Raw genomic sequence first — 12882 nt, 5'->3', positions numbered from 1 at the left:
GTTAAAAAAAATGTATAGTTCTCAAATTTAAATGCTGACTCAAAACTATGAGAGAAATTTCCTTATGAGAAAGTAAGCACTTTTGGGAGGACTTTTTCAATTATCTGTATATGAGATGATTAAGCTGTAGGACTATAACAGCCCTATAGCTTTACCTGCTTATAGTTTGTAGTTACAAATTATATTTTTCCCTGAGCAGCTCCAGGCCAGTTCTATATATAGCATGCAGAAACCTCAATAACCAGTCAGTAACACCGTTAACTGAATCTTCAGCCCGCTATTTCTCCACCAACAGCCTTAAGCTTATCATCAAGGAAGACATATTGCTCACATGCCAAAAATTATATTCCAGCCACTAATCGCAACATTCAGAATAAGAAAAAATATTTTAGTAAGGAAATGTTAATCTAGAAAAAGGCAATGAGCCTAGAGAACAGAGTGAATTCAAAAATCTTACTTTATAAAGCAAGATGCTACACAGCTGGCATGTGTACAACATACAAGCATGTGTGGTCTTCGTTATTTCTCATTCTCTCCCACCCCATTATCTTTAATCTATTAGCCAATTGAAAAATTGGAAAGTAGAAAGTTTCTATAGTTGCATTTTAGATATGTCCTAGGGAAGAAAAAAAAAAAGGCAGCTGGGTTTAAAGTTAAAAAATAAATAAGTCTGCACATTCCATCATGCATGTACTGGAAGACAAATCAAACAGTTCCAGACCAGCCACAAAATGCATTTTTCTTTGAAGATGGAGGATTACTGCAATGAAACACGATGTGTATGATAGGAGGTGGTAAGTCATTAGTTCCACAGTAGTGAAGCAGGATCTCTAAAAGAACAAAGTTTTTATTAATGTTTCTTTTTCCCTTTAAATTAAAGGGAATCTATAACTAACACTTGTCTTTATAGCATAAATATATAAGATTGTCATTAAAGTTCTATTGGGCTTCATCTAAAAATCAAAAGGCAACGACCTTTGGTACATTTACTGATATTATAAGCTTAAAGATGCAGCAATTTTATACATGCTAAAAATAAAGTCTTTTAAAAAAGAAAAAGAGACAAGAACAAAAACATATTATACATAAGTAATAGAAACTTCAGGCAAATTGCCTCTGCTCCTGATGCTGGATAAATCCAACACAAGTAATCTCTCTATAGAACCTGAAAAAGTAGAGCAAAGCTTCTCAAAGATCTGTTTCCTTGACAACATTGACAGACCAAGAGAGGTAGGGAATCCAAGTCATAAGATGCCTTGTAGTTTTGTTAGCAGATTTTTTTTTTAAATATATATAGCAGTATGTAAGAGGCATCTATAAAGCAAGACTTCTAGAAAAGAAGCAAACTTACACTGGTGTTATTTATATTTTTAAACAGTAGAAACATTTGGAATTTCTCTACCAGTGATAAGGTTGATACTCCCACAATGCATTAAAGTAACTTGAGAACATAAAACTATTCTACCTCTGTTTTTTCCAAGTTCCAAAAATCACAACATTTTGACCAGGAATATTACTGAAGCATCTGAAGGGACATAACACCACAATATGCTTTTCCCATTTCAGACGATGTTCTGCTCCATAGAGCTGTCCACAGAGATCCTACATATAATTGGAGGGCTTAATTTATGACATCATCAGTTAAGCTTCATTAGGGACACTGCTCTGTTGCCATCTCTGGCACCGACATTTTCCTCTGCTAATGGGTTGGCTATGCTGGGGGAGGACAAGGTTGCTTACTTGTCTGCTAAAGCCCACATAAGAGACATTCAGTAAACAGTTGGAAGAGCTCTTAGCAGGAAGGAAGTGCAAAGCTCAGCAATTCAGGACAGACAGGTTTCTAAGAAAAAGTCAGGAAAACATTTACTATTTTTGATATTTCTGTAACTAATGAGTAACCAAAAACATCCTTCTATATAACATGAAGAAACAGAATCTCTTCTTCCACAACATTTTAAGGATATTCAAGAGTCATACCCCATCCTTTTGGGTTCCTGGAGAAAGAAAGGTTTGTGAAGTAACACTGCCACAAGAGCCATATCTCTGGTGCATCTCACCCATTGTCACTTTGCAGCTACCCCTCAAACTCAACCAAATTTCAGAGGTCTCAGAAGGACTTCATTGCCCCTCAAGATTTAATCAAAATGAGCAGCTGAATAAAAAAAGTAAAGACATTGCAGAAGCCCTGAAGGATGGAGAAGTTGAAGATAATCCACAGCTAGCCAGCCTCAAGACACAGCCAGACTCCATCAGTTCTACTGCTTTCAGAAGAGCTTTATTTTCTGAACTGCTCTTTAAGTAATTCCCACTTCTTTTGAAAGTATCTTTTTAGTATCATGAAGTATCCTTCTTCCCCTGCTCTTCTTCCCCAAAGCTACATCTTCAAGCATAGCCATAAAACAGGAAAATCTCACTGAGACACCACTTCCAGCATGGGGTACTCCTCTAGTATTCCTTGCAGAGACCCTAATTCAGGAGGCATTTCCAAGCATGAAGTTGTGGTGGTTTTACCTTGCTAGGCAGCTGAACACCACCACAATCTCCCCCTCACTCCCTCTCCTCAGAAGAGGAGGGGGACTGAGGAAAGGAAAAAACTCACGGATTGAGAAAAGGATAATTTAATTGAAGGAAAAAATAATTATTAATGGAAAATTATTAATAATTTAAACTAAAGTGAAAAGGGAAATGAGGGGAAGGGGATAAAAAAGGCAAGCAAAGGTCATGTGCAAGCACAGAGAGAGGGGAAAGGAATTACTCTACTTCCCACCAACAAGTGACGTTTGACCACATACTTGAAGCAGGGCCTCAACGCATCTGGCCATTGTTCGGGAGGACAGACATTTTCACAACGAGAGCCCACCCCTCCCCTTTTCTTCCTTTTCCCACCTTTTATTGCCGAGTGTGACACCATATGGCACAGAATATCCCTTTGGCTGGTTTAGGTCAGCTGCCCTGGTGATGTTCCTTCCTCACCTCTCGCCCACCCCCAGCCTGCTGGCTCTGGGGGGATTAGAAAAACTCCTGATGCTGTGCCAGTATTGCTCAACAGTGGACAAAACACTGGTGTGAAACCACTGCTGTTCTAACTACAAGTGCAGAGCACAGCACTGTATGGGCTGCTGCAGGGAAAGTTAACTCCATCCCAGCCAGACCCAGCGCAGAAGTAAAACAAATGCCCTTACAAAACTGAAAACGTAATCCAGAAGCTGAGATATTCACTGCTTTTTTGCCTTTTTTTGTTTGTTTAATACGAATTTCTGTGCAAGCATTAGGATAAATTCCAGTCTAAAGGAGTACTGAATTTAGTTCGTTAACGAAAAAGGAAAGAAAACAGTGGCCTACCAAACAGTGTAGAGATCAGGATGCTGCTGTTTATATTCAAAGAAACATACTCCTTTGAAAAATCCTTTGAGGCACAAGAGTGTGTCAACTACTAAGAACATATTAAAAACTATATAAGTCATCTCCAGCTGTGGATTCTGAGAAAGTGAACAAAGGCATTACAAGGATTTCTGTTTCCTTGACAACGGCATTGCTAGAAACAAGAAAATAATTAAAAAAATAAATCTCCATGTAACAACGATCTCCAAACGCATCTAGGTATTAACACACCAAAACATGTAACAACCCCACCAACATTTTTGTGATGAAGATACCAAAATCCACCACCCTCCCGAATTGTTCTTTATCAACTTGCATTAATGGCTTTTGCAGAACAGTTGGTTAAGAGCTGGCTCTTACCTCCTGACTTGTATTATAACCCAGACAGAATCACAGCCAGAAGCTTTTGTTCATGGTCAAGCACACTCCTTCCTGCATGATGTCCCTTTTCTTATAAAATAAGCATTATGGGCAAAAATTATATTAAATAATTTCCTTAGAAAAAGACCAAGATATATAGAGAAAGGCTTTCAGCACTCAAGAAACTCGTATTACTATACACACATGTATCAAATAAGTATACTTTCATCCTAATAATCAGCGAGCTCAAAATCCTTGGAAAAAAAATATACATAGTTCTAAATAGAAAAGGGAACAAGGCACCATTAAGAAAAGTCAGCTTCAGTATTTCAGAATAGCCTATTTAGTCGCCTCTTCAACATGAGAATGACAATGCTTTTTCCCCTCACACCTAGGTAAGCAGTACATTCTCCAAAATGAGTTTCTTTGCCACTTCCAAGATAATGGGAAGAACTTCTTGTTACTTTTACAATACGGTATTAGAAGTGCACTGACATTGAACAGATCACTTTAAAAGTTCTTTCGATTAAAGTGTAATGTCTGCATTTAAGAGAAAGTCTCCCCAAAATCTCATTTTGTGCATCAGCTACAGTTAAATGAGCATTGTCACAGATTTTAAAATCAATCTAAAAATCAGAATGCTTGGGGTACTAGCAGCATGGCATCTAACCCTGCTCAGTGAACCGCTTGAACCTAGCCTAGTGGTGACAAGGCTATAACCATCTAACAGCTACGTGTGAGTTTATAGGAAGCAAGCTGGCAGCCTAAATTCAGTCCCTTATTAACAGACAGGCATGTAGCAGAACAATGAGGAACAGTACCTATGCTGGCTCCTTCAAATGAATTGCTTGCAGGAGGTTCGAAAACAAATGTCAGAACTTGTTACTCTGACACAGGGTTAACAGTAATGTGTAGGGAATCTCTATTGCCACCAGTGTCACACATGTTATACGGATGAATAGAGGCTATCATGTTCCACTGCTTCCAGCCTGATACAGCAGGATCAAGAACAACAAATTCGTGGAATATACTACTATGCCATCTTTGTCCTGCAGAATACACAGCCACAAAAGAATAAAAGATTTTGAAAATCTGAAAAAAATAAAAAAATGCTGGTTCTATTAGTATTTGATTCACTCCAGAAAGCAAAATTCATACATTAGATTTGACCAGTATAAGTTATATAACACCCTGGAGCTAGCACCTTTAGACAAGATAGTCTCATAAGACCAGAGAAGTATCTGGCGGAGATCTACTGAGTTAGGAAATTACAAAGATTAAATGCTTTGGAGCTCAGAAATCCCCTGACTTTCAAATGAGCATTGGCTAGAGGAGGACTTAAAGACACCATAAATCTTTGCCAAGTTCATTTTCTCTTGGCATCTACTTACTGACCCTACTAGAGACTGACCGCTGGGCTAGACCCTGCTACTTAAGACAAATTGCTGTATTCAATGACAACCTGTGATTTAGGATTCTGTAATTGGGGTTCTAAACCAGAAATAACTAAACAGTGTCGATTTTCAGAAAGTTCTGAATATCCACACTACAAAACTTAGGTAGCTTTAATAACTGTGTTGAGTCTCAAAATGTATACAAAAATTACCAACCGAGATATTAAAATCACAACCTTTATGTTTAAGTCAACAAAACCAAAAGTGGCAGTAGCATCCTAAATTTCAGTTAGAGTAGTTTTTAAAACAAAAGGTATAGGGAAAAAGTATTATCCCAAGAATCGAATCCATTTAGACAAACATCAAGACAATCAAGTTCAGAATCTTTAAAATGCATACTTAAACTAGAAACAAAAGCCACTAAATATTCAGTTAGGATGCATTAGCGAAGAAGAGCACTACCACACTAATTTGAATCAGTGCTTCCAACCTAGGTAACTGGCAAAAGAGGCAGGAAACCTATCAGCTTCCCCTTTGAAAGGGGAAGCTCAACATTTGAAGAAAATTGAGGATAAAAGACTATTGCCAAAGCCTAAATATAACCTTTCTTTTTTTCCCTTACAGATTTAAAGCATGAAGGTTTCTCCTAAATCTTCTGGATTGGAAGAATTGTGGGTAATTAACCTACAATACCTATAGCTTCCCATATGAAGTTGCATCTTACTTTCAAGTCTGTATGAAGTTTACTTGTATCTTTAGCAACACATGCATAAACTTTAAATTTAATGTCTTTCAACACACAAAATGGAGGCAAACACTAAAGTCTCCCATTCTTTAAAAGAAAAATTACCATCCCTTAAAAAGTTACCATCCTTTTCTAAGATACTGAAGGGCCCCATCTGCTGGTAGGAGTATTACTCTGGAGTATTATGCCGCCGGGCTGGTAACTGATTTTTTCCAACAGTACCAGTTGATCACTGTTTTGTTTGATTGTTTTCTTAAATGCAGCCATACACACCAAAATAAATAAATAAATAAAAATCATTAAGAACAAACACGTATTATGGAAAAACAAAATCCTAGGAAACATTCCTCCCTAAATATGTAAGACATTTACACAAAGCGCTCCAGATTATCTTTCCCAACACTAGCTTATTCTTCAGTCAACAGACTGAAAACATCAACTCAATTTTTGCAAACATTGTAGTATGACTTACAGCGATTCATAAAGAAGATGGTAAAGTGCACACTAGTTAAACTTGGCAAACATAAAAGGAAGACTTATCTTCCCAGATTTAAACAGGATACATACATAATACAAAAAAACATAATCAGTTCCATTTATATATTTCAGATATATACCTGTGTGATATGGAATATAAAATATACAGTAATGATTTATTCATAATAGTTTATATGGGAATAAAGAAACTAAGATTTCTAAATTAAGATAGAAATACTTGGGTTTAGCTTTCTTCTTCTTTATGTTTAAAAAAAATCCTTTCCCAGAAAAGAAAATTCTTAGTTTGTGATGAAAAATTTAAGAGGAGAATATTTAAACACAGAAGAACATAAAAATGCAAAACTGTTTGGCCAAATAATACAAAAATTGCTTATGAGTATAGTTTAGTTTTGATTAAATAAAAAGATCTATGAGCACCACAGTCTGATCTGCTTAGACAGAACTCTCAGTTCTGAGAAATCTCCACTGATATTGGACTGATATCTTCAAACGGTAAATATCATGCTGTATAGGCTGAAGTTAAGGACTGAATCCAAGATACTTACACAAAAATACTAATTTTCAGTTATTCACATGATTAACCGGAAGCACAAAGTTTTGTGGCTCTGGATTACCTACTTGTCTCAATTGTATGAGGATTTTAGGCTTCTAACTGTTGAGTCTTATCCAAATCAGATGCTCAAAGTAAATACTGCAGACATCCTGAGTGTCGGTTACCATGGATATTCCCATTAAAAGGAAAAAAGAACAAGCTTCCACTGCCTGCATTTAAACTATTAATTCCAAGCAGGTGTTCTTGGAAGAAAACAACACAAGGAAAATCTGAAGGAAGGTATGGGATTGAAAAAATAAATAAATAAAATAGTACATTTACATCTGTGTTTTCAATTGCTTGTTTTATGCTTACACCAGAAAATGGACAACTCCAGGCAATGGCAGACAGCCAAAAAAATTCCCAGAAGAGAAACCACTGCTGTCATAGTCATTAGAGATTTATGGGCTCATGACCCTTGAAAGTTGGAGAAATTAGTTCCGTAACATCAAGACGATGTTTAATCTAACTGTGCCCTCTACTGGCTCGAAAGGTATTTGTATAAAGGTACAAACTTCAAAGATGTTACTGCTCATACCTTAAATCTTCAATCTCATTAAGAAACAGCAGTAAGAAGCATTTCTTTCTAGGTATTTCTCTACAGCTTACCTTTCAAAGTACTGAGATGCATTTTAATAGGCTTCATAACAGTTACGTTGTCACTTTACTGATGTTTTAGATTCCCATACTCTGAAGTGTGGTGAATATTAACATATTCCATTTACACTTAATTTCCATAGTTTGGGGCACCTAAAGCAAATAGATTCCTTCAAATAACAGCTTAACTGTTAAAGACTGCCTCCAAGCAGGGGTGGAAACATTGCTTTAGTAAATACAAGAATAAACCCTTCTTCCTGTTTACAAAATAAAAACCAGACAGGCTATTACTTGCTTTTTTTTTTTTTTTTTAATAATTTTAAATAGCAATGACAACTTTCATTTATATTGTTTTACCAAGTTTAGTACAATGGTGAGTGAAAGTAATTATAGATGAAGTAAGGTTCTGGGATAGTAAACAAGCAGTATCTTAAAATGTCATACACATGCTTAAAGTCAAACTGAGACATATAGAAGTCAAAAGGTACATATAATTTTGCACAACCCAAATATACAATGCAGCTTGCCAAAAACATCCAACAGCACTTTTTGCATATCATATTTTCTTTCTAAGGTTGTTGTTCTGATAGCAGTCAAGATTTAACTTACTCAGTATATTAAGGAAGACTTGCAAAGAAAAACAAGTGTACTTTTTTCTTCTGTTTTGTCTTTATGAAAAAGATGGACAAAAATATTTGGAAAGAATTACCTTACAGGTCAAAGTATTCAAAATTCACTAATGTGACAGGTTGTGCTGGCTAGAAGTGAAATTAAGAGAATAAAAGTTTAAAAAGTTAAGCCATTGAGAGGAGGAAGTTTAATTCATACTATAGGTCCTGGTTTTTCTTTTCTGTGAACACCAGTGCTTTAATAGACATTAGGGAGGGAAAGAAAAAAAAACTAGAGCTATGTCTGAGATTCAAGAACACCACTGCTTCAAAGATGTGAAATCAGCACTTATTTCACAGGGCCCCATGGCAAAACTGGGAGAAGGGAAAAGAAAAGAAACAACACTAAGATAAGAAGAATCATGTAAAAGACAAACTAAATGAAACTCAATTCTCTAGTACAAAAATAAATAGCAAAAGGACAAAGAAAACTCAATTTTAGTAAGAATTTATTGGGGTTGGGGGATCTAAATGGCAGACCAATATCAAATCAGAATTCAAATTACATTTTAAAGTTCCCTCCTCTAATTTTTTTTTTAGAAATATGCTAATACAAAGACTGTTCTGCCAGCCTCTTAAGCACTAAGATTCACTTAAAGCTCTGAATTTGAGAAGAAAGTTTTAGGGAATGGCAAGGAGCTGTGACAGAGGGTCAGGCTGGGTGTTCGGAAAAGGTTCTGCACCCAGAGGGTGGTCGGGCACTGGGACAGGCTCCCCAGGGCAGTGGTCACAGCACTGAGCCTGATGGAGTTCAAGAAGTGTTTGGACAGTGCTCTCAGACACAGTGTCTGATTTTTGGGTGGTCCTGCATGGAGCCAGGAGTTAGACCCGATGATCCTTGTGGGTCCCTTCCAACTCAGGATATCCTATGATTATGCAAGTAGAAGTAAGACTTACTGGATTGACTAAATTAACAAAGAACTGAAACCAAATTCACTAAAGTTAGAAGGAAAATACACTTAAGTATTGAGTAGTTAACCCTTGAAACAAACTTAAAGTGGAAAGATTCCCTTAGATCATGAGAGGACACCTTCCTGCAATGTAAAATGTCATCCTAGTTCAGAGGAAAGACGCACAAGACCCAGCATAGCACCTGCAGCTGTAGTTACTTGGGCCTGGCAAAGTGCTGGCAGTCAGCTGTTCAGTGACTGAAGGCAGAACCTGCACCACAGTGCTTAAGGCCACTGCGACCTTAGATAAGGAAAAAGTAACGACAACCTAACACTAATACAAATTAAAAGATATGACCCAGTACAAATCCAACTTCTTAAATTAAGATCTAAAACATATCTAATACAAAAAAAATACACATTATGAAATAACAGGATTGTAGGTACATTAAAGCATTAAGCTGAGAGTTCATAACAGGTCTGGTACGAAAAAGCATCTCCTCCAATTCTGAATATGGTGGAACTACCGAACACACTGCCGAAAAGATGCTATTCCAAGAAGATCATTATTTAATACAGTATTTTTAAGCTAGTTGATCAGTCCAAAAACCATCTTGTTTTACATTACCTTGATTGTTTTATCCATAGAAGCTGAGAGAAGCATGTGACTTTGTTCTCGCACAGGACACCACTGGATTTCATTAACCGGACTGCTGTGTTTAAACATATGAAATACCAAGCTTTTGGGGATTTCAGTTACTTTATATTTGGATCCCAAATATGGCTTAATTATTTCAGATATCTTTCTCATAGTCTGCTTTCCTGATACGTCTAGCTTCACATGACAATTTGAGCTTTCACCCTGTTCACACTCTTTTTTTCCACCGGTACTGGAATTTTCTTGACGCAGTCTTTTGGGGATATATGGTCTAATTCCCTTTATAGTTGTAGGACTGTCTTTATGCATTCGCTTTTGGGAAGTGCCATTTCCAGAGTTTCTTGAAGAGCTTGATGTCTGTTCATAGTTTTTGTAGGGCATACTTAATGCAGTATGGCTAGAGTATGCTCTCCTACAATAAGGAGATGTCAAATCAGTGTTATTATTCGGTGCATAATGCTCGGAGAGATCTTCACAAACAATACTTATGCCAAAATTGTCAGTGTTCTCAGTAGGCTGCATTTCATATGTAGATTTTGTTCTCAAACTACCAGGTGCAAAGTATTGAACAGGATTCAGAGAAGAACTCGGAAAGCTTGTTTGTCTGCTAGAAGTACTGGGGACTTCAGTCTTTTCAGTTTCTGCCTCGGGGTCTGAATCATCATAAGCAACCAGTGATGAACTCATTATGGCTTGATATAGCAGACTCCAGAAATCTCAGTGCTGGAATCCTCCAAAGCAACGATCTACAATAAAAAAATTGACCATTCAGAGCACAATCTATTATGGACACTACGCTACATGTAACTTAAAGATATAAATATGCTTTTCTTAACAAAATCCTTAAGTATTTTATTCCCATTTATTCCTGGAATGTATTCCTCTATTACAGCACATCTGTACATTCAATGGTGCGACATCATTTGCCTCCAAGCACTTTGCATACATTTTTAATGCATTGCAGAGATGCATTTGCATACCGCAAAACAAGGAAAAAATGAGTACAGAAAGGAAAACAAACTTCCACCGTAAGTACTGCAAATCACTTCCACCTTACTTGCAGTAGAACTCCTTCCTCCTCACACATAAACAAGAGGGTAGTGTAATTATGCAGTGGTTTGGGATGTTCATTTATAATAATACAAATACTACAAGTACTTTGGACTGAGAGTAACAGTAACTATTTCTTTCAACTCCTCCCTGCTGTTAAGCATGAACGGGTTCAACTGGCAACTAAAAACAGTAAATGTATTTTTGATCCACTCAGTAGTCTTACAGGATAAAGAATTTTTCCAACTACATCCAGAGGTAGCTCTACACAGCCTTTAGTTTAACGTAACAGGCATAGGTCAGAAGCTACACTGAATTCACTGTTCACGTTTACTTATAGAAAATAAAGTTCACTGTGGAGCTAACTTTTTCAAAACTTCTACGAAAAAAGAAATCACACACTGAGATTGCGCATGGAACCTGGAATAATTTACCACCGTAACAATCCCAGAAAAGTCTTTTTCTAAAAATCTGTATGGCACATATGGACTACATGCATGGTTTAACTACATTCAAATCATAGATGGTGTCTGCAAAAATAATGTTTAACCTCTGCTGTTTGCAATCAAAAAGCACGGCTACCCTTCAGTTACTAAGATTGATTAAATGGCAAACTATTTCTGCTTTGTTTTCTTGCTCAGCTGTGAGCACTCATCATGCTACAATGATTTAACCTACAACACTTCCAGATCAGTTTCTGAAATCTTCAATTTAGGTCCGAGAAGCTACCCTCAAAAGCAGCTGGATTGAGACTGCTGTCCAAAAGGCAGTATGTCTGTAAGCATTTGCAGGGTTGATGCCGCAAATGAAAGTCCTACAAACACTGCTGCTGGAGCAGTATGCTGGAACTTGTAAGGATTACTAATTTAATTTCAGAATGAGATCTATTTGAATTAAAATGAGCAGGTTTTATTTAACCTACAGCACAGTTACATCACAGGCTGCGGTCTGCATTCTGTAACAAAGTTGGTAAGCACAAACCCTATTCAGACATACACATTCATCAACATCAGACCCTTTCCAACTGATCAAAATGCTTAACTGGAACACAGCTACTAACATTTTAACACATAAAGGCATCAAGATCTCCCTCTAGAGGACATTTTGTCTTTATCTGTGGTTTATGATAGTTTTAAGTTTCAGCACCTTACAACTGCAAGAGAATTTTTTTTCCTTGAGTTTTTTTTTTTTTTGAGTTTACAGCTTCATTTGTTAAAATAGCATTTTACTTAAGCAATTTCAAAGGGAAAAATAATTAAGAAGCGTTCCAGAACAACTCATTTAAAAACATTTAAAAACAACAATAAGCGTCCTTCTTCCTTCAAGTCAACTTTGAAAGCTCTCACCAAATAAGTACTAACACTGAAGGACTGCACTTCACAAATGACAGTTAGTGGTTATTATGTGTATCACAAGGTCGGAAACAGACTCTGACCAAGATTCACAATGAACAAACAGTAAGAAGTTGACCTCTGGCTGAAAGCAACGAATGAAGACATACAAGTAGAGTGGGTCAGACTTCCAAAAGCTACTTTACTTTGTTTTTAAACACACATGGGAAAGCGGCAATGCAACGTGAGGTTCCGAGGTAAGCACAAGGCATTTCCTTGCAGATATCAGGATAAGAAATAAACACGTTACTGTGGAAGACTGGAAAGAAACTGCCGAATTACACCGGTCAACATAAACCCATCCCAGCACAACACACAACACCCACAGGCCTCAGTATTTTAGGAAAAGCAAAGCATCTGTCATCAAGCCTTCCCATACAGCTCCTCTTCCTAAAGAAAAACCCCAGCTAAAAGTTTCTTATGCCGCCCTAAAGAAAAAAGACCAGCGCGTGCTTCGTCAGAAGCACACCTTAACCCCCTGCTAACTTAATAACGGCTTGATTTAAGCGGACAGGGACGCCTGAAGACGCTTTAACAGAGCTTTGTTGCCCTGAGCTGGGAGCCGACGAGCTCCCGAGGCCGGCTCCGGGCCCGCCCAGCCCCCAGCGAGGCCCCGGCCGCTTCCCGCCCCCCGAGCCCCGCCGCGGCCCCCCGGTAC

The 12882-nt window shown here is 37.4% G+C and overlaps 1 protein-coding gene across 5 annotated transcripts in view; it reads right to left on the bottom strand.

Annotated features, from left to right (window-relative positions):
• WDR25 (WD repeat domain 25) overlaps nt 1–12882 on the bottom strand; it is a 66540-nt gene that overhangs the window by 53477 nt on the left and 181 nt on the right. For 2 of the 5 annotated variants that reach the window (XM_035566810.2, XM_050710816.1), the window contains exon 2: nt 9754–10529. In XM_035566810.2, the coding sequence (XP_035422703.1) occupies nt 9754–10470 (717 nt within the window). In that variant the 5' untranslated portion in view covers nt 10471–10529. Of the gene's footprint in view, nt 1–9753; nt 10530–12370; nt 12852–12882 lie in introns of those variants that run through there. The other 3 variants (XM_035566808.2, XM_035566809.2, XM_035566811.2) reach the window with 3 other exon arrangements.

Source organism: Cygnus atratus, chromosome 5, assembly GCF_013377495.2.
Source record: "Cygnus atratus isolate AKBS03 ecotype Queensland, Australia chromosome 5, CAtr_DNAZoo_HiC_assembly, whole genome shotgun sequence".
Lineage (NCBI taxonomy): Eukaryota > Metazoa > Chordata > Aves > Anseriformes > Anatidae > Cygnus > Cygnus atratus.
The sequence above is the reverse complement of the archived record's forward strand: the minus strand, read 5'-3'. Positions and strand labels throughout refer to the sequence as shown.